This window comes from Phyllostomus hastatus, unplaced genomic scaffold (assembly GCF_019186645.2).
Source record: "Phyllostomus hastatus isolate PE091 unplaced genomic scaffold, TTU_PhHast_1.1 phas_scaffold_78, whole genome shotgun sequence".
Lineage (NCBI taxonomy): Eukaryota > Metazoa > Chordata > Mammalia > Chiroptera > Phyllostomidae > Phyllostomus > Phyllostomus hastatus.
In genome coordinates this window covers 20,644,297-20,667,488 of record NW_025334041.1, presented here as the reverse complement: position 1 = coordinate 20,667,488, position 23,192 = coordinate 20,644,297, and the positions used below count along the sequence as shown (strand labels likewise).

Below are 23,192 nucleotides of genomic sequence, written 5' to 3'. Positions count from 1 at the left end.
CTTCAAGAAGTTTACTGAAATCTCTACTGCTGGTGCTCAAACTACAAGGCATCAGTGTTAAGTCTAATCCCTTAAGGAAATTTGTTCAAATGGAGATTCCTACCCTCACTCACCAGAAATTTAGATTCTGTGTTTCTTAGAAGGGGACTATCCTATATTTTGAGTAAGCACCTAGATCATTCTGATATGTGCAGTGACTCAGAAGAATTATACTTGCTCCTATTCCAGCTCTGACTTTATCTGCTAATTTTAATTTGCAGTCTGGGCTTTTCTACAATAACTGTTATTTTTTGAAAGCATATTATTTTCAGGACTATACACTTAACATATATTATTTCATTAATCCTAATAACACACCTACAGAGAAGGTATGATGATCTTCACTTAACAGATTAGAAAGCAAGGTTAAGGAGTTTAAATAACTCTATTAAATATTCATTCAACAGATGTTTCTTGAGCTTCCATTTGTAGGTACCCTTTTAGGTTCATGGAACACACTAGTGTACCAATTTCTAATAGAGGATAAACTTGCTTTTGATTACAAAACATGTACTCTTAGCCATTCTGTCATAGTACTCCCTTGTTCCTGAGATGCCCTCCTCTCTAAATCTGATACACAGATCCTTATCTAATTCCTTGTGTCTGAAAACCTCAAATTCCAGTCCTTTTACAACAGGTCTTTTAAATGATGAATTATGAATTTTTAGACAATATATTGATGAGCTTCAGGAAGCTTGATAAAATTCTTTTTCTGAAGTCCCCCCCACCTCTTTGGAAAAGAGTCACTAGAATCCAACAGATTTTTGAAGAAGGTTGTGATCCTCAAAATGCTATTAACAAGGGGTACTAATACCAGGGCCAAGGACTGGTATGGCCTCTTTGTCTGGCACAGAGTAGGTGCTCATGAAATATTTTTTGAAATTGTGAATCTTAAAGACATTTATGTATGTAATACGTGTGGGAAAACACTACAATTTCATACATGAATAAGCACAGTGGGCAAATTATTTTAAAAGGTAATTGTAGAACAGAACAAAATATCATTTCTAGAGAGAACATATATAGGACTTGGGTTAAAGACTGGCTACAAAGAGATCAAAGAGACAAGGTGACACTAAGATTTGATCTTGATGTTGACTTTAAGGAGCAATGGAAGCAAAGAAGAACAGCTGATGTGGGTCATAATCAAATATGTTTTAGATACATTGACTCGGAGTAATGTCAAATATTCCTGTGAATGTGTTAAGTGAGACACTAAACATTTATCATAAATCCTTAAGAGAATTTGCATTAGAGCTATAAACTAAATATGTAATTACTTAGAGACAGTATGAAAATGGTGATGTAAATTAAATTTTTAAAATTATGTTATTGTTGTTCAATTACAGTTGTCTGCATTTACCCCCCACGACTCCCCTCAAGTAAATTAAATTTTAAAGAAAGAAGAATGTTGAGAAAAGAGGGAATTGGAACAAGAAATTCAAATAGGAGTAACAAGAAGTAATGGAGCAAAGAGAGCAAAAATGCTAAGAAATGTCCCAATTTATTTTAAGAACCAAAGGTGTATTAGAGTATACACTTTCTGTATAAGAACTTGGTAGAAAAGACACATGAAATTTTGTTTTGGTTAAAATAAGTCTTTTTCAAAAGTATATATTTTGAAATATAACTTACTTCTTCCTCAATTTCTCTATAATTCCAAAAGATACATATTCATACCTGTACAAAATATATACTCCCTATAGGGATACAGGGCATACATATATTTCATGTATAAATACAAATATATATGCATATAACATATTTATTAATATCTAACACTAACAATTATCAAAATAGATCATAATAATTAATTAAACATTATAATGTATATTTATTTACATTTATACATAATATGTGTACATATACACACAAGCATATATTCATATGATAGATGAGGGACAACTTTTGCTATGAAAGAACTGAGAATAATGGGAGAAACAGAGTTAAACAAAAACTACAATATAGTAATTTAAGAACTAACCTTAATCACTATTAATTGGATTCTCCCTATATGCAGAAACTAATGTATTATCTTGTTTATGTCCCTCAAAACAGTTCATGTTCTTAATTATTAGCTACCAATATGGATATAGAAATAAACACAGGAGTAGTGTAAAGAAAAGTGCACTTAACTCTAACTAGGAGGTAAAAAAAGACATTCCAACGAAAGTGGTAATTGAATTGCTTGATGAAGAATGTTTGGAAAAAGAGCTTCACAGAGGGTATGTGTAAATACTGAGAATGAATAAGTGTAAGCTGTGTTTGGGGAGCAAAAAGTAGTGTGGTTTAACTGGACCAGCTAATAGGATGAGACTGGAAGGATAGGCAAAGCTTAAATTCCAAGGGCCCTGAAATCTATTCATGGATTTCAGGTGTTTGATTTTATCTTGAGGGGATAGAGCCATTTAAAATTCCTGTTGTTGAAGTCTGTTCTCATGTTGGGAGTGTTCTGATATTTTGATTCTAAAATGATCATCACAGTTGTTGTATGTAAATATATGGGAGAAGAAAGGTTTTGTAGGTAGAGAAAAGAACAGAATTCTATTATAATGATCTATGTAGTCAATGACAGGACTATAAATTAAGGTAAGGCAATAGAAATAGGAAGTGGAAGAGAGATCAAAGACAGTTTAGGACGAAACTCAAGTGTAAAATGAATAATTTATGAGAGTGGAAGCATGTGCTATTAAGAATTATGCCAGAAAAAAAAACAGGCATACATTGGGGCAGTTCTGGGTAAACTAAGACATCTCTAAGAGATGTAACATCAATGATACCACATTTCGGATGAGAAAAGGAGAGAGCATCATTTACCAGGCTTTGAATAATGGGTCTACTACAATATAGCTGCCACACTATTAGACAAGTTTCTTAACCTCTTCACAGGTTCAATTTCCTTGCTTTGAATGGAGACCATAGGGTTGTATGATTGACCAAATAAATATGTCTTATGCAATGATAGTGTAGTGACTGACACATGATCTGAGCTATATGGGTACTTGCTCTTAAAAGAGTAAACACTTCATGAAGAAGAGGGAATTTGAGTTGGACCTTGGAAAACATATAGAATACCAATGTGTAGAAAATATGAAAAGGAGAGAAACTATGATTACCCATCAAGTGTATATGGGAAATGGGAAATAGTTCAACTGAATTGCACGGGACAGTGAAGTTATGTATATCAGAAGATCAATTTGGAACGCAGTGCACAAAAAATATGTTTGTAGGTATAGAAAAGAACAGAATTCTATTGTAATAATCTATGTAGTCAATGATAGGACTATAAATTAAAGTAAGGCAATAGAAATAGGAAGTGGAAGAGAGATCAAAGACAGTTTAGGAGGAAATGCAAAATTTACACTTGTACTCAGTAAGCAATGGAATATCACCAAAGACTTTTCAGGAGGACTGGCCTCTGAGAATACATAAAATTTTAACAGGAACAAGTAGATGTTTGCAAAGGTCACACAATAATTTGGTACAGGCAAGATGACAACTAAGTTCTGTGTGAACTGACCCACAGCCTTGATCTTTACACTGTGCCAGATAGGTTCTTAGAAAGCCTGTTGCCATCTGCTTCAGTATACTGAGGCATGACTGAATAAACACAGTTTGAAGAGGAAGTGCGATGAGTGAGCTGGTCTTGGCCAAAACACAAGCTCTGGAGCCAGCTGTGTTATTTTACATAAACTGTAGAATCTCAATATTCTTCACTTTAAAAGGGATGGTGTTTGTCACAGAGTTGGTGAATATAAAAATTCCAGTTTTCTGAAATTGTCTACTAAATTTCTAGAATGGTTTCCTGCTGCATGTACTTCTACATGTACCCTTAAAATAAAGCCCCATTAACTGAAGTTACTTGAATTTACATTCATTCCTTACAACCTGTAAAAGTTTAGTTGGCCTTTGGTGACTCAAATTGTTAATGGAAATTATATAAAGAATTTTTGCTTGGCATACACTGGATGCTTAGCACATAGTGGCTATTATAACATTAAGATCAGAAACGACCCATCTACACAAAGCTTTATAATGTCATGGATAAGAGCAAGGAATATGGAGCCTGACTACTCGTTATAAAGTCCTGCTTTGACATTTATGAATAATGTGATCAAGGGCAAGTTACTTAGTATATTTAATTGGGGGAAATAGTAAAACCAATTCTGTAGAGTTGTTGTTAAGATTTAATGAGATAGAATGTGTTAAAGTTTAAAATACTTCAAGAAAAATAGTAAGTTCTGAAGAAGTATATGATATACAAAAGGAAGTAAATAAATAGACAAACAGAAATGTCATCCCATCAAATTTTCCTCGGGACACATCAAACCAATGATAACTGTCAGTAACTAAGAATTTCTGGCCTGGGATGACTGTAACTGTTTATGCTCCTAAACTTGTCTTTAAAACATTTATTTATATTTATATTGTATTTTTATATTTATATTTACATTTAATATGTATACATTTCAAGCTAAGCTACTTTACCTTCATCCAAAATGTTCCAGTCTTTACTCCTTTACTCCTTTTTTGTACCTGTTACTTATCATTTGCAATACTAGGAATACAATAGTCACTCAGTGAATGCCTGTGGATATAATAATTTCAATATTTAAAAAGATGTATTGACTTCGGCAAATTTCACACTTATGTGTATTGATTACTTTTTGAATTTCAAAAAGAAAGATTATAACAAAAACCCAAATAATGCATTTCATGATTGGAATCCCATGAATCTGGATGCATTTTTTCTAAAGTAAATTTGTGCATTAATTAATTAATTATTTAAATCAGAAATCCAACTGTATTTATTCATGTTAATAATTTATACTAAAAATATGGATTACATTAAAATTATGTTATAAAAGATACATGAATAATCATAACTGATGGCTGGCAATGATTAGTATGTGACACAAAATAAAAAGGTATCTAGACTGTAGAAATAGATAATAATGACAATAATATTACTGAAAATGAAACAATGCTATGTGTTTGTATTATCCTTATTTTACACGTGAGGAACAGAGGCACAGGGAAGTTCAGTGTCTGAGGTCATAGTGATAGTAACAAATGAAGTCAGGGTTTGAACTCAGGCAATTTAATGCATGATACCACAAAAGACAAAAATACAATTTATATTATGAGAATGGTATTACTTATTCTTATAATTTTTTTTTACAAAAAAAGCACTTGGAATGAATAATTGCATTCGCAATATCCATATTTTAGTTTTAATAATTATAGTATCTAAAATATTTAAAAGGTAATTTTAGGTGTCATCTTTCTTTATGAAAAATAAATAATAATTTGATAATGAAAGAGATTTCATGGCTAGCTTAATAATGTGGATACAGTTCCTGCCTATACAGAGAACAAAATAACAGCTGTAGAAACTGGAAAAGAACTAAACATGTTTCTCCATGACCATTAAAATATTATGCATTTATTATTTATCAATGGTTTATTAAAAAGATAGAATAAAATAGATATATACACTTGAAATAAAAATAAGTTTTTTCCCAGGAATGGGTCTCAAGCAGACTCCACAAGATTTTGAAGACAAGGTAACAACTGCCAGACAGCCATGAGAGCCACAGTGTTAGACACGAAAGGGTGATAAACGAAACACTTTAGTTAGTCTAGTCCTTAAAAAAGTCAAATCTCTGACATCTCTGCTCATTCTGCTATTGTTTTTACTGCTCTTGAACTACATTTTCCTATTCCTCTCTAAATCGCATAGCTTCTACAAATTTTTAGTTTCTATTTTTATTGAAGTTATATTGCTTCATAATTCTACTGCATATATCTTTTGCTTTCTAATTTTGTCCACTGCATTGCTGCAGTCCTAGATTCTAATTTCTATTGACCCTTATGTAATACAAAAAATACATTTGAGACAGTTGATAGCATATACATTGTGGCTAATAAGAAATTGTTTTCTTCATGGCTTGTCAATTAGGTCATTGATGACAATGTTTGTGTTTGGTGGATATAGTTGGCAAATTAGCATTCTAATAGAATGGATGTTCTAATGCATGTCCTGATGCAAGGAAAACAGTGGGAAAATTCTAGTCTTATTAGCTTAGGAGTCAGAGACTGAACTTAGATCTAAGGTCTGGTAATTGAAATGGGAAAGTCTACCCTTCCCACCCCCCAACCACAGAAGGAGTTGTCACAATATCAGCACACAAATCTCCCCCAAACCTGACTCATGAATTAAGAGTCTTGGCTGACTCTTAAATAACCCATTCATGGAACAAGGCACTAGGGAACCTGGTGAAAAGCAGGAAGGTAAATAGCTAGAAAATTACTGAGTAGAGATTTCAACTGCTGCCCATTGTTGGCAAGACAGAAGGTAGAGTTCAAATTCTACCAAGTAAAATTGGCTTTGTAGTAAGCCTTATCTTAAAAGACTGCAAAAGATAAAGAATATGCCCCAAGACCAAAGACAGTAACAAAAGATCTACATTTCCTAACAAAGGGTAAATCAAAGCCTCTAAAACTCAGGATGGTTAGTCAATTATTTAATTGCTTCTTACAATAAAATTAAGAAATGGTGAGCAGAATTTAACATAATCTAGAGTCTACAATAAATTTACTATAAATACGGGCTAATAATAATAATTTTACTAGATGTATAAAGCAGAAAAATGAGATTAAAATCAAGCAAAAAATAAAAACAGTCAATTGAAATAGACCTGCATATGACTCAGATGCTAGATTTAGCAGACAAGAATTTTAAATTAATTATTGTTAAGATTTAAAGAAGAATATAGTAATAATAAGTGACAAATGGACAATCTCAGCAGACAAATGAAAACTATCTATAAATAAATAAAAATTTTGGAACTTAAAGGGTAATATCTGATGCAAGAAATCTACTGAGTGGACTTAATAGCAGCTTGGGGAAAGTTTGTGAAAGGGTAAACAAACTTGAAGACAAATTATTAGATAGTATCAAACCTAAAAGTAAATAAATGATAAAATTAAATTTAAAAAATTACAGAGCATTACTGATCTGTGAGGGAATATCAAGTAGTCTAATAAACATGTATTTGCAGCTCCAAAGGAGGGAGCAATAAAAATATAGAAGTAATGTTTAAGGAAATAAGGAAAGATATTTTTCCAAATTTAAATTAAAATAAACTATCTGTGAACTCTATCCAATAAGGCAAGAAAAAAGAAATAAATGATATAAATACAGGAAAGACAGAAATAGAACTTTATTTGCTCAAAGGCTCCAAAATTTTCCACAAGAAAAACTTTAGTGAATTTTAAAACAAATTACTTTACAAATTGTACAAACCAACCTTCCTACAAAACTTTATTGATTATTAAAGTGAGGGATTCATATAAGTGGAGACAAATGACTCGGTGGAAGAGAATAGAAGTTTTGTGATTAGATCCCGTGTGTTTTCTACAAAATCACCGAGGGAATCTAATAGATAAAAGAAAGTCTGCACTGCAAATGGTGCAGGGATAAGTGGGTTTTTGCATAGAAATGATGAATCTTGGGCCGTGCCAAACACCACACACAAAGTTTATTCAAGTATATCATAAACTCTACATAAAATTAAAATTCAAAGTTTTCAAAATAAATCCTTGGATAATTTCTTTGAGATTTCGTGATAGTCAAAGATTTCTTAGAGAAAATACACACCCACGCACATGCACACACATACACACAAACTCTTCCTAAAGAAAAATATGATAAATTTAACTTCAAAATTTCTTTTCATCAAAAGTTACCAGAAACAAAATAAAAAGTCATGTTACAAAATGGGAGAATATATTTTAAAGTGTATATCTCTGACAAATGACTTATATCTAGAATATATAAAGAATTCCAACAAATAAATTAGGCAAATAAAAATAGATAAGATCTTGGACAGTTTGCTAAAGCAAATATATGAGTGTCCCAATAAATTCATAGAATGCTGCTAAGCAACATTAGTTATTAGAGAAATATTATCACAAGATAGCCTTTCATCCATTAGGATGAGTAAAATTATATTAATATCTCATTCTAATACTCTCAGCTACCACCAGTATGCTTCCCAAGAGAAAAATATAGCTGCGTACCCATGTGTACTTCTAGAGACATTTTATACATATATAAATGTTTAGTCCATTTTCCTTTTTAACATAAATAGTGGCTTATATAATATGTTGTCATGCACCTTTACTTATTGGGAGATCTACCTGTATTAGTAGATAAAGAGATTTCTCATTTTGTTTGTAACCTCATAATGTTCCAGTTAGGGGCTTCAGTTCAGCACCATTAAAATCATTTAATTATATGGTTCAAATCTTCAATACCAAAGAATTATTTATCTGTCGCATTTCTCTGCCCAGATCACCTGATAAGTACATGGACAACATGATGGTTAATTTGAGAAAAATGAAAGGTAACGTTACTGACACCACTATACTGCATAAATCAGCTCACACACAAATATCATACGCTATCTAAAAAACAGTAACATTCCACACTTATTAAATAAAAAACATGTATTCAATAAAAAGATTTCCTAAATGCCTTTAGTATAATCACAGGGAAAAAGTATGACTACGTGCTACAGATATTTCAAATGAATAAAAAAAAACAATAAAAAATACAGTCATAAAAATTAAGCAACAGAAGATAGTTTCAAGCAGAGTCTTTTGCAACTTGCAAAAGACAGGGTGGGAAGAGTTGCTGTTGTTTCTTCACCAAAGTAACTCAAAAGTAATAAAAATTTCATTATAAACCATTTACTTTGTTTTATGACTTATTTTTTTTCTTTTATATACAATCTTTCCAAACCATGTTGTTAGGTCCCCCCGCCCCCCATTATCTTAACCTGGTTGATTGAAGGGAGTGAACTTTTCTTCACTTTGAGCACATCAGTACCTCCTGAAGGCCAATTTCCCTTCAGAGTGAGAATTGATTTTATGGAGGTCAGCAGAAGTGAAGCAGCTGTATGAATCAAATCTCCATTCAGGAATGCGCAGAGCTCTTTGGCCAGCATTGTCAAGTCTATGGTTTGTATGCTGTTCCTGTGAATGAATCCCCAGGTACGATGCCTGAAATTAAGCAGTGCTCAAGTGGCCTAGAGAGTCATAAACTGGGTATTTTTTAAACTGAAGTTCATTGTTTTCCATTTTTATTTTATTTTAAAATCTAATGTGTATTAACCCTTGAAAAAATTCTCAAACACGTAAGAATATTTTTTTAAATAAAGGTTATGTTCTCCCTGATTCAGCTCTCTATTTCACTTGCCCCTTAGAAGCAGCCACTGTTGCAAATCTCTTGGTTTTACTTCCTAAACAATTCTACTATTTGTAAACAAATGGTAGCATGCTGTCCATAACAATAAATGTAATTAAATACACAGCAGCAAAAAAAAATCTTAGAAATATATTCACACCTAATAATGTAATTTAAAGATCAAAACCTTAATTTCAAAAACTGTGTTTTTTGCTTCCTGTGCAGCTCATCTGTAGTAAGGGCGCCTTGGAGAGCACAGTCAAAAGTACCCTGTACAAAACAGGTGAGAAGTTCTAATGCCTTGCTTTTGAGTTGGAAGTAAAGCCGCCTGGAGGTTCTGAGCTTAAAAGAAATGCTGCACCGCTGGCTTTCCTCAACTCTCCCTTTCTTCCTGAGCTGGAACTCAAGGCCTGGCTAGTGATCCTCTTAGAGGTACACAGGAAAAGACAGATGTTACTTGGGAACCATTGTTCTGTATCCAAACTAATACCTGACCCGACACGCGACATGACCTGGAGCAGAGCTGCTATAAAAATGTAATTCTCCTTTAACCCCTCCATCTAAATCATCAGAAAGCTTCCCTCCACTGATTTAAACAAATTTGGTCTTTGACCCTAGAGTTAGAACTGGTCTCAACAACTCTTTCAGACAGCTGTAGTATTGATGGTTCGATGTACGTCAACAAGCATAAAATTCAACTCTATTTCACAACAGATCTTCAAATAGTACTACGTATGCCCAAAGTCATGGTAGCAGTCTCTTTAGTCCAAGGAAGTTGAGAGCATAAAACGCTGCATATTCATGAAATAATGCTCTTTGCTGCACCAAGCTTTGGCATCTAACGCAGCTGTGATTTGCGGTATTGTTCAACCAGTTGCAACACTTGTCAACGTGCTTCCTACAGGACTTCAAAAGCCTTCCAATAAATACCACATGCTTGGAAGGGTTCTCATGTGTGGAAGGAAGGGTTTTTGGGGGCCTGCGATTTTTTTGCTGCTTAACAACCAGATCAGTACAATAGTTCATAAACCAATCAGTTGCTTAATGGTCTTTCTGCAGACATTCAAGTCTGACAATTTGAGATACCACAGAAGACCCAAGAAATTATATTCACTTTTGTGGGGAAAAAAACCCAACAACATATTGAACACTTTTTAAATAAAATTCAAAGTCTAAAATTAAAGCAAGATTTCTAATAAAAATGTTTTTATAATTTTTTAGGCATTCAAATTTTGTCAAGAAATTTTCAAGGGCTTCTCACTCATATATTCTGTAAATATTATATATATATGTGTAAGTACATATTTACTAATATATAATAATAAATTACATTAAAATTATATTATAAAAATAAATTTTACTATAAATATTTATATGTAAATATATACTTATAAACATACATAAATTATGTATATAAATTTATGTCTTTATGTTAAAATAAATTTCAACATCTTTTGGCAAGCAATGTTTAATAAACTGTAATACAGGAAGATATTGTATTGAATAAAGTATTAAAAAGTTTTGGTACTTAATAGTTCAAAAAAATGGTTTTATTTAATTGGGACCAACTGGCCTCATTGCTTCTTATAAACTCTGCAATATATATTCAGTAAAAAGGAATAAAAATGAACAGATGTTTCTCCTTAAAGAATGCAGACAAAGATTTTCTTACACAATAAATCAGCTGCTAGTGGATTTCCAGGACATTGCTTCAGGCTATTTAGATATAAAACAAAACAAAACAAAACAAAAACCCAAAAGGATTTACCTCGGTGTGGATCCAAAACTGGAAGAGGAGGTTGAACTGAAGATGAACGGCGAACACTGAAGGCGGTACGAAGAGTGCCAGGGGGAGGTAGAATACCTGAAAGACAGCAAATTTTTAAATTTGCACACAGGATTTCTCCACACAACACATACTATTACTAATGATTCAACATCTGAGTGTACACCTAAGCAAATATATCTTAGTCTTTTGCAAATTTGCCTATTTCTTATATTTTATAGTCATATTCGACTTTGCAACTTTAATTCTGCACATGGTGATAAAGCTGCAGACATTAGAGCCAAGTCCACTGGACTTCCATTTTGCACCTAATGCTGTCTAGTTAAAATAGCACCAGTGGTGTGTTATTTCCTTAATCTTGAAAAGGCTGGATGTGTTTCTCAAACTTAAAGAGGTTTTCTATATACACACAAATACTCACTTTCTTTAAGTAATGGAAGTATAGGATCATGTGTCTTTATACCTTGACAGCTTTCAAACTCTGTATTATAACCTGGCATTCTTAGGAATAAACTGAAAGTATAATAAAAAAGAGTGATTTCATATAAGGAGAGGATAAAATAAATTTCCTCTTTCAAATTTATTTTTATATGGTTGATTGAGGGCACAATATCTCCTAATTTTTTCAAAGTTAGCAAGGAAGAGGCAATGATATAGTGTCATAGTCAAAACAAATTTTAAAGTTTAATATTTACTAACAGATGGAAATGCGTCTGACTTAAAAAAAAAACAACTTATGCTTAAACCACAGAACTGGTTAGAATCAACTAATAAGCAAAATCTGTTGTGTTCTCCTAATGACTTTGATCCCCAAGAGTGGTTTCATGTTTTAAAAAAAATCATATTAAGGGAAAAACTAAACAACCAAGCAAAAATTTTTTAAAAATCTGACTTCCACTTTATATTTTGTGTTTTGTAGAGTTAACGTTTCCAAAATTCTAGACATTTAAATATTTGTTCTGAATATTACAATTTTATTTCTATATTATTTTAAAGTTTTTGTTCTCAATTAGGCCAAATATTACTTCAACAAAATTTAGTAATGTTTACACATTAGAAATTGGATATTTACATAAACTTCTAGGTTTGTTCCTAATCTTAAGTTATCAAAGCTCATCTGTAACCACAAACAGTATCAGTTTCATTATTTATAACTATATTATTAAGCAATGAATTAGGTTAGTGAGCCACAAAAGTATATTGGGCTCTTGTTCAAGATATCCACATTAAGCCTTGGTTCCACTATAGAATCTCTCCATGATATTTATAAAGTTCTTAACCTTCAGTTTCCTCAAATAAATTGTGAAGGGAAAAACCATTTGAAATCTAGCCATCTTCTGATTCCAAAAGATCTGTGATACTGTAGTATAATTTTTGTAATACATTAAAATACTTCCCTTATAAAAGGTTAATAAAGATATTTTAAACACACATATATGACCTATGATATAAGTACTCTGAGTTAAGGAGTGTTTTGGAATCTCTGAGATGTGAATAACAATGTAAAATAACTTAACTTGGATGCTTAATAAATACTTCTATTTGGAGAGTTCATAGCAGATGAATATTCATAGTTCATTATAATTCTCCAAAGTATAGAGAAATAGTCCTTTGACATAGTAATAGCTATGGAAATTGGGTTCTATGGTCAAATAATTTGTGAAGTAGAGAGTTAAACAAGAGAAGTTTCTTTACTGCAGAACCTCTCAGAGCCTTTACCATCCTATTGTGAACCACAAGCCTATTAACCCACAGAATATTCTGTTAATGAGTTTCCTATAGGTCAGACTTTGAAAAAAAATCGAATAAAAAACTGTCTCAAATATTACCACTCATTAACATAATGATCTGACAATTAGAAAAATGAACTCAGCATGAATTCCAGAAAATCACATTACTAATAAGAAAATGAAGAAATAGGTCAGCGGTCTCATGAATCATATAACATTTAATTTCTTGTTATTAACATAGTACTGTAAAAGCAATTTCTTGATATGATCAAGGCTCTAATTTCTAAAGTTCAAAGCAGCTTAGTAAATGTCCCCCAGTCCTGAGAATTAGCAATCGTCTTCTCTACATCCAATCTTTGCATTCCCAAATCCTCTATAATTTTTAAAACCAATTTAAATGCCCTTTCCACCAGAAAATCTCAAATGGTACTAATTTGACAGAAGAAAGTCCCCCTTCCTCAACCTTAAAATCTCAGTACCTGGGCCAAGGGATATGTATTTTATTTACCAAATATATCCATTCCTGCCTTGCATCCAAACCCATGTCATTCTCACTTCAAGGCTCTATGGCCTTAAATTATACTGTCTACTGTAGGTTTATTTTATTATTTTTTTTGATAGAAGTCATATATAACAAGGTCATAAAGAAGAGGAATAACCCAGGCCTGTGTGTGAGGAGGAAATGAGTATAAACCTAGGGGAGACCTCAGGTTAAAGCAGAGGAAAGATGAGTGAGTTTTCTGTTCCTCAAGTGAAAGAGGCAGCCAGAGGTGTGTGAGGGGGCATCACGAAGCAAGGAACAATGTGGCACTTAGGGGGGACGGTTAAGTTTTTCAGCATTGCTGAAGGTGTTGGAGAATGTGGCAAGAGATTGGTTTGGACCACAGCATTCATACATAGATCTCAGGGAGTCTGTGCACACCCTTGATATCACCACAAGAAAGTGTGAGCTTATGTGCATGGGGGAATGTGCAATTTTCTGAAGAAACAGTCTGTAGCTTTGGTCAGAGAGCCTGCGGTGAGATAATTTAGACATCAGTCAAACCAGGGAGAAAAGCCTTTTAATGCCATTCTGAGGAGATTGGATTTATCCTAGGCCACGAGGGAACAGTTAATGTTGTTTTTAAGCTTCTAAGAAATGTAAAAATGAGTTTGAAATTTATTTTAATAGCCCAGTGAAAGATCATGCACATTTAACCACAGCACTTGCCACAGGGATGGAGAGGCAGAATGCACACAAGAGAGCTAAGGATTTGGTAACTAGTTAAATATAGAAGAGCAGAGGGACAAAAGCATATCAGAAGATACCCACATTTTTGGCTTGTCAGGTGATGTTCACCAAGACACTGAACAGGAGGAAGAATAGGTTCCACTTAGTGGAAGAAAGTTCCACTTAGGAGATGTTTTGTGGAAGTCCTTGAGGAATATCCCAAGGACGCTGTTGAATAAGCCAACATATTGTGTGAATATTAACTGGACTAAAAATGACACTGGATTTGCAGGTATGGATCAGTGGGGCAGTCGGCCTGGTATCCACACCTAAGTAAGTTTAAGAATCACTCAAAGAAAATGGTGGGATAGAGGTAGAGATTACTTACTTCTTTCTCTCCCTGAGAACAATGAAGGAGAGAGCTGGAAGTATTCCTTAAAAAATATACTAACATGAGAGAGATATGAATTTATTTATGATATATTTAGAAGGAGCCGTTGAGAGAAAGAGGAACAAATGTCAAAAGTAGCTGATCAGACAAAGTCCAAGAAAAGAACTAAGATGCAAGCAATGTCCCCAACCTAAGGACTAGACCTGCTGCAGAGATGTGAACATTTTCGGTAAAAGCATTCACAAATCTTAATGAAGATATCCAAACAGAAATTAGAGAGATGTGTTTCTCTGTGAAGTTTAAAATGTGCCATTGGCTGACAGAAAAGGGCAGCAGTGGAAAGGAGAGCTTGAAGAGACTGGAATTCTGGAAAGGCTTCTCCCAGGCGGGGAGAAGGCTCCCATTTCCAGTTTGGCGAGCAGCACAGACAGCTCAGCTGTGTCTGGAAGCCATACACTAGGGGGCACTATGCTGCCCAGCTGGGGCTGGGGGACACCCAGGGCGCTCAGCAGTCAGGGTGTGGGAGGGAAGTAGGTGGTGACCGGATTCAAACAGGGCTTGGGGAGTTCAAAGCAGATGTAACAGAAGGCCAGGGGCTGTTCTTTCCAGAGTCATGGAAATGAAGCCCCTTAGGGTGGAAGAACAAGAAAATAAAACCAGGAAGCTTGAAAAACTGGGAGAAAAAGCAGGGATGGAGAAAGGGGAGCTGTCCATGAGCAAACTGCTAAGCAAAATGGTTGAAGTTAAGTGAATAATTATGTATGTTGCCATGTATAATGCACACTTTTTTGCCCAAGTTTTTGAGGGAAAAATAAGGAGGCCCATTATACATGGGTATGATTATATACCATGGACATAACAATGTGTAAAATAATCCCATGTACAATGCACACAAAACATGCACACACATTATACATAGCAAAATACAGTACTTTAAAAGAAACGAAATAAAAATCTGAGCTCCAGGATTCGTGTCTTTTTATTTTATTGCAGTAGTTTAACTTAACTAATATCTGCACTTCCATGATTCTAATTTTTTAAATAATGTTACTTTTGGGAAATTTCTTTTTCAGAACTGAGAAACTAAAGATTGAATAATCAAGTTCACCGCCCCACATTCTATAAGTCTGTTTACTCGTGGCACAGAACCCAATCCTCTGGTTGCAGATAGAGAATACTGATCTCTATCCGGAAAACTCATCTTAAATTGCATGTGTGGAATACGAGCTTTTGTTTCCACTTAGAAAGGACTTACCTCTAAGTATCTAGGCCCATCTTTCTGTTCCCATTTCTATGAGTGTTTCTATTTCCTCTGTTCCCCATTCCACCTTTTCATACATCCTATATGCTAGCCATATGCATACGGTTATACGTTGAATTGTGTCTCTCCAAAAGACGTATGAGGCCCTAGACCCCCAGTACCTCACAATGTGACCTTATTTGGAAATAGAATTATGGAGGTAACCAAGTTAAAATGAGGTAATTAGGATGGGCTCTAATCCATGACTGGTGTCTTTATAAAAATGGGAAATCACACAAAGACAGACACACACACAAGAAAGTCATGTGACAATGAAGGCAGAGATCGGGGTGATGAATCTGCAAGCCAAGGAACACCAAAAATTGCCAGCAAACCAGCAAAAGCTACAAGAGAGGCATAGATCTCATCCTTCCTAACAGCCCCCAGAAGGAGCCAACCCTGTGGACACCTTAGTCTCGGATTTCCAGGCTCCAGACTGTGAGACAATCAATTTCTCTTGTCACCCAGTTTTTGGCACTTAGTCCTGGCAACCCCAGAAAACTAATACACATACCACACACTTTATTTGTCATTATCTAAATCTATCATATTTTTTCACTCTTTTGTGTTTTCACAGACATTCTCCTTCTACATAACGCTTCATTTACAATCTCATCCATCGCAAAATGTTACTCTTCTTACAAACTGGGGTCAAGCATCATTTCTTCTGTGAGGCTTCCCTTGGTAATCAGAGCAGACACTTCTCTCTAAAGCCTTAACAGCTTGTATTAGAAGGATGCTGACTTGCTCAAATCCCTCCAAGGAAAAAAGTCACCTTAAGAACAGAAGCTCATGTCTTCTCATTATATCCCCAACCTCTGCCAGTATGACTGGCTCCCCCAGTCAAGACGTCTCTGGGAAGGAAATGACTGAGTGTGCTTCTCAAAATAAGAACAAAAACATGTAAAAGGATTTGAATATGTTTGCTAAGTGTACATTGTTTAAAAGTGACAATAAGATGTTGTTCTTTTGTGTAGAGCTCTTCACTATGACTTGCCTTATTTATCTTCCATAATAAGAACTACAAATGGGTATCGGATTTCTGAAAAAAAATCAGAATAATTTAATTTTTACCAAATTTCTAAATTTCTTGCTCAGCTACGGAGTAATTTCATCTTCCTGATTCATGCTAGAATCAGGCTTTGCAACTGGTCCAGATACAAACAGGCAGAGGCCTTCCTTCATTTAACAGTGGACATCAGGTTCACCTTATCAGCCGTCTTTGAATGGTGGTTGAGCGAGGCAAAGGCATGCCTGGGAGTTTTGCAAAGTTTTGTTTCTTTACTTCATGGGGGCTCAAGGTATGTTCTTCTTCTGCAACATTAGAGTTATGAGACTTTTATCCCCAGTGCATTTGACTGCATTACATCAAAGTTGTTAGTTTCTTGTGTCTTTATTTGTTCACATTTGTCTTTGTATAACTCCAACTCCCGCATATTGAAAAATAGTCTTTGCTTATGTAGTTTGGCAGGGAGTATGATGTAATAAAAAGATCTGGGATTTCACTAAGCATTCCTCTGTGGTTTTACATGTAATATAAAAACAATATCATACATGTGAATCATACTTGGTATGGTTCAAAGAATTTCCACACTCATTATTTAAGGTGATCTTCAAAATAGTAATATGACAGGGCAGAACAAATATTAATTGCCCCATTTCATGGACAAAATCACTGGGATCGAAACATTAACTATCGGTTTAGAGTGGCAAAGCTAGTTAAAAACTAGGCTATGGCTTCAATCCACACGTCTTTATTCTTTTTTTTTTTAAAGGAGTTTTTTTTTTTTTAAACATAGTTTATTATAGTTGACTTTTTTTTTAAGATTTTATTTATTTTTAGAGAGGGAAGGGAGAGAGAGAGAGAGAGAGTGAAAGAAAGAAAGAAAGATCAATATGCGGTTGCTGGGGGTTATGGCCTGCAACCCAGGAATGTACCCTGGCTGGGAATCGAACCTGGGACACTTTAGTTCCCAGCCCGCGCTCAATCCACTGAGCTACACCAGCCAGGGCTTCTTTATTCTTAATGAATTGCTATCTACTGTTTCTAAATGTAATTAATGTATTTTTAAATTATGCTAAAAATCACTATGTGTTTACATATTCTCTAATTTATACTATTAAATGTTTTAATAAAGGTTTTCATTAATTGATATTATAACTATATTTATTTCTTCTCATGGTGATTAAAATTTACCTATTTTTAGATTATTAAAATACTATAAACATAATTTACTATATTTATTATAATTCCAAACCAGGACACAACACTATTTTAATGATTGAGAGATACTATAAACCCCCCAAAATTACTCATTGAAAAAGTATTTATTTAAATTAATACATTTATCATTTTTCTTTTTTTTATTGTCGTTGAGTTATGGTTGTCCTCTCTCTTTCCACTTTGCTCACCCCCCCCATTCTCCCAGTCCCACAGTCAATCCCACCCCATTGTCCATGCCCGTGAGTCCTCTATTAGTGTCCCTTTGCTTGCCCCTTCCCATTTTTTCCCGGTATACCCCTCCACCCTCCCCTTGGGGCACTGTCCATTTGTTCTTTATTTCCAAGTCTCTGTTCTATTTTGCTCATTCCTGTGTTTTGTTGATTAGGTTCCACTTATAGGTGAGATTATATAAAATGTGTCTTTCTCTGCCTGTCTTATTTCACTTAGCATAATGCTCTCCAGTTTCATCCATGCTGTTGCAAGTGGTAGGAGTTCCTTTTTCTTTCTGCTGCGTAGTATTGCATTGTGCAAATGTACCACAATTAATGCATTTATCATTAATTCCTTATGCTTTCAAGAGAAATACTCAGCTCACTAAATGTAGATAACTTACTATTTCACATTCAATAGCTTCATATATGACACATATGTTAAAATATATTTGTTCTCAGAGGTAAATAACTCACCTATGCTCTAATTTTGGAGGATCTATTAAATAAAAAATATATAATTGAATGACAGATTTAAATTATTTTATGCATTGTGCCATTATCAATCTCATATTGGCCTTATCTAGATAACTAACAAAATATTTCCTTTGACAAATGGATTTTTGACAACTATAAACCTTTTATTTCATGTACTTGTGTAATGTATATTTATAAAACACTGACTATATCAGGTACTTTATATATAACAAAGCACATAGCAGTGAAAAATGGACTCTTTTTAAAGTTTAGAGGCTGGTATAAAAGGCATTATACAAAGTAATATGTACTATAATTGGGACACACAAGTGTTTTATGGAACAGACAAACAAACAAAAGCAACCTGGACAAAGTGAAAAAGGCGCCTATAGAAAATAGGAATGATTTGAATTTTGAAACATATAACAATCAGAGGGAAAGAGGAAGTAATGTTCTAGGCAGCGATAATAAGCAACTACAATGAAGTATCAAGGCACTGTGATATACGGACTAAGAAACCAACATAGGAACATTACTATTAACTAAATGCCCCCAAACTCCACAACTTATTTAGATTTCCCTAGTTGGTTTCTTTTTTCCTAATGTCCTTTTTCTGTTTTAGGTTTGGTCCAGGGTACCACATTCCAGTTAGTCTTTGTATCTCATAGCTTCCTCCGACCTGGACACTTTCCCAGATGACCTCTTGTGTTTTATGACCTTTACACTTTCCGGGATCACTGGTTAGGTATTTTGCAGAATGTCCCTCAGTTTAGGTTTGACAGATGTCTTTTCTTTGGTTAGACCGGGGTTAGGATTTTGGTGACAAAGACCACAGAAGTGAAAGGCTGTTCTCCTTATATATCATCAAATGGTGCATGTGATAGGCTATTGAGGGGATATTCTTAACACATTTTATTAAAGGTTAAATGCTACCAACACAACATTTCTGAGGATATTAACTTTGATCTGAGATTGTTTGCCAAGTTTCTCCACTCTGAAGTTACCCTTCCACCCTACCCCACCCCACCTTCTGTCCCTTTTCCATACTCTTTCTTAATAAAGGGCTTACTAAGTACAGCCCACACTCAAAAGCCAGAGGTAGGGAGGCATTAAGCTCCATTCCCAAAGGAGGGCAGTATGCAGGTATATTATTTTTAATTCTTTAAGGGAATTTGTCTCCCATTTATTTATTTTTTTCCAATCATTTATCTATATCAGTATGGATCATTTTAGAAGATATTTATTTTATACTTTGGTTTAAAACACCACCGTATGTTATATATTTTGTTGTTCAAATTGTTCCAGATTTTGGCCACTGGAAGCTCTTTCAAGTTGGCTCCTGTATTCCTTTGACACATCCCATTCTTTTATTTTTCAAGCACTTCTGTAGCTGTGTTTTCAATATGCAATTGCAGCATTAAGGTATTTCATTATAAAGTTGGCAGAAAACAAAATGTTAATCCCGACACTGTTATGTATTACATAATATCCATGGGTCTAGACATATTTTATTATTTGCAAAGTGGAGAGACTATCACGTTTAAGGCATTATATTAATTAAGATGTATAATAAAAGATTGAAAGACCATGCAAAACCAATAAACGTCTCGCTTAAAATGGTACTCACTTAAAATTGCAGCTCTTCTTGGATGAATAATGTTAAATTGAAGCTCAAAATTGGCTTAAAAATGCAAAAAGTATGGCTAGTTCTTGAAATTTGAATTCTTACTTTTCACTACGGTGAACAGCAGGGCACCACCCTACTTCTTACTGTGCTATCAGAGAAAAGGCCGCTGAGCTTAATTTTGCTTTTCATTTCTCAAATCAATTTTACCTCCAGTGACATGACCCATTTTTTATTTCGTCTAAAATATACTGTTACCTTAGTAACCACCAAATTGTAGGCCTATGTAGCACTGTGGATGAAAAGAACCTTACAAAAGAGTCAAAGAAAATAAAGCGGACCGATGACTGTGCTGTGACTTGAATCTCTAGAAAGACCTACCACAGGCTATTAACCACCACAGACCCTTAACCCATCTATGCTGTCTTCACACAGATGTAAACATGCTAGAAAAGAATCCAGGCAGGTTTACAAACCTGAATTCATTTCTTACATGGCAAGAATTCTCTGAATTCATCCCACCTGCACCCCCATCCCTGCAAAAACTTAGGAGCTTGTGATGCATTCCCAAAGTCCATTTCCTTAACCAGCGTATTTTCTCTGTCCTTGGTGACATAACATGAGGTTGCAAGGGATAGTTATACCTGCACTATACAGGTGTGAGCCTGCATTTCACTTAGATTTCCCCTGTAACTTTGGATGTCTTGACTTAACAGCAGGGAAGGCACAAGTGAAATCAGGGTAAAGATAAACTGGGAGTAAGATGTTGAACTCGGTCCCACCCAGCAAGGTTCAGTACTATGGGATGTAGTGGGCTTCTCCGAGATGCTTTTGTAGCTTTTAAAATGGATGGTTTAAATATGTTTCCTCCAAGATTTCCTTTAGTTCTGAAATCTATAATGCTCTGATAAAAATTTTCCTCTGATAATTCCCCAGATGATTAATTCACTAACTGTACTGATTTCCCTAGGTCGACTTAAAATACAGTTGCCTCCTTTCATGGAGCCTTTTTTCCTCAAAATACAACTCTCAGAGGTTTGGGTTTTCCCCATGCAAAAAGAAAGGTATAAATCAAGAAAGAATAAAGGTTTTTGAGATTAATATTTGAATAAATATTGTATTCAGCCTATTTTGCAGAGAATAACACAATTTTGTATTAATGCCACTATTTCTTAAAAAAGAAGTGTCCCTTTTTCCATGAGGGGACTGTACTTTCCTTCATTCACTAGAATCCTAGACCAGCCTTGAGCTATGCAGCAATGAAATAGGTAGAATTTTCTTCCACTTTTAATTATCTAGAGTTTTCAGCATGAGCTATCAGAGGTGGAAAAATATGTATATATAACCCTTCTTTTTCATCCTTATTGCTTAGAGCTGTGTTATGGATTAAATTGTGTGCCTCCAAAATTCATGTGTTGAAATCATATCCCTTCAGAGCTCAAAATCTCATCCACTAATTCTTCATAATGTGGCCTTATTTGGAAATAGGATCATTGTGGATCAAATTAGTTATAATAAGGTCTTAATGCAGGCAGGTAGGCTCCTAATCCAGTATGACTGGTGTCCATATAAAAACAGGAGAGATCTGGACACAGACACAGGGAGACTATGATGTGAAGATTGGAGTTTTGCTCCCCAAAGCCAAGAAACTATCAGAACCTGGAAGAGAGGACTAGAATAGCTCCTTCCCTAGAAACTGCAGAGGGACCATGGCACTGTCAATACCTTGGTTTTAGACGTGTGGATTTCAGAAATGTGAGACAATACATTTCTGTTGTAAGCAGTCCAGTTGGTGGTACTTTGTTGCAGCTGCCCTAAGAGATTAATACAAGCTATAACACAGGTATATGAATTGGGAGCAGGGGTGGACTTCTTTTAATATTCCTTTCAGCAAATGTATTAGTACCATCACACCTTAAAGATTTGTTTTGCCTATTCTGTTTTAGTTAGAATGCATGCCAGTAAGTATACTTATATCAGTTATGGGGCATTTAGTGTCCCATATGGGGCTCAATCACTTACTAGCTGCAGAATTTACCTCACTGATCTTCAGTTTCCTCATATTAGTACCACTAGATCAAGCATGAGATGGGCCTATTTGTGCAGATCAAATGAGGTAACATAAGTGAAAAACAATATAGAGGCAATAGAAGGAGATGTAGCATCCAGGTGAAGGTCTGGGAACCTGCAGCTGGGCTAAATGTGTTCAAGTTCTATTGCTTCCTTTACTAGTTTTGTGATTAAACTATGGACTCAGTTCCATTAGTTAAAAATGAGAGTTATGCAGTATCTGTATCTTAAAATTGTCATGAATATCAAATGAGTTAATACATAAAAAGGTCTCAGAAGATTATCCAGCACATGGAAAGTACACAATAAATGGTATCTAAAAGATGTGCCTTGCAAACTAGAAAGAGCCATACAAATGTTAGATCATTATAATTTATAGTTAGGGAATAACTTATTGATAGATGCACTGAGCCATCAATAGCTCGGACTTTCTAGCTCAACATGCATTTTAGCAGCAGTATTTTGGATGGTTAAAAAGAGTTAAAGAAGAGCAATCAGATGAAGGCTATTAACAAGTGGGTCAGCTTCACCCAGTGAATCAGAAGAACCTTAGAACTAGTGACTACTCCTGGTATTCTTAGTCTTGTCATTTTCTTGTGTGAAAATATTGGAGAGCTAAACTTTTTGTTGAGCATTGCACTAATTGCTGTAATATCCAGACAAAAAGCAAAGGGTTTAAGTAGATTGGGCAGCAGCATTCAGAAATAAGAACTATTTTTTAAATTGCTTTTAAAAGTGTCTAATAAAGTCTTGGTTTGCATGTATTTGAATTGAGATGCATCGCCTGTCCATCACATCTCTTAGCTGATAGTAAATCAAAATAGACAGTCACTTCAATGGTGAAAGACCATCATTGGAAAGCACAACCTGCTTCATTTT

The 23,192-nt window shown here is 34.5% G+C and overlaps 1 protein-coding gene across 1 annotated transcript in view; it reads right to left on the bottom strand.

Annotated features, from left to right (window-relative positions):
- Positions 1-23,192, bottom strand: part of AGMO (alkylglycerol monooxygenase) — a 295,617-nt gene that overhangs the window by 159,596 nt on the left and 112,829 nt on the right. Inside the window, exon 6 of the mRNA XM_045827861.1 lies at positions 11,061-11,156. Coding sequence (XP_045683817.1) covers positions 11,061-11,156 — 96 coding nt within the window. The remainder of the gene's footprint in view (positions 1-11,060; positions 11,157-23,192) is intronic.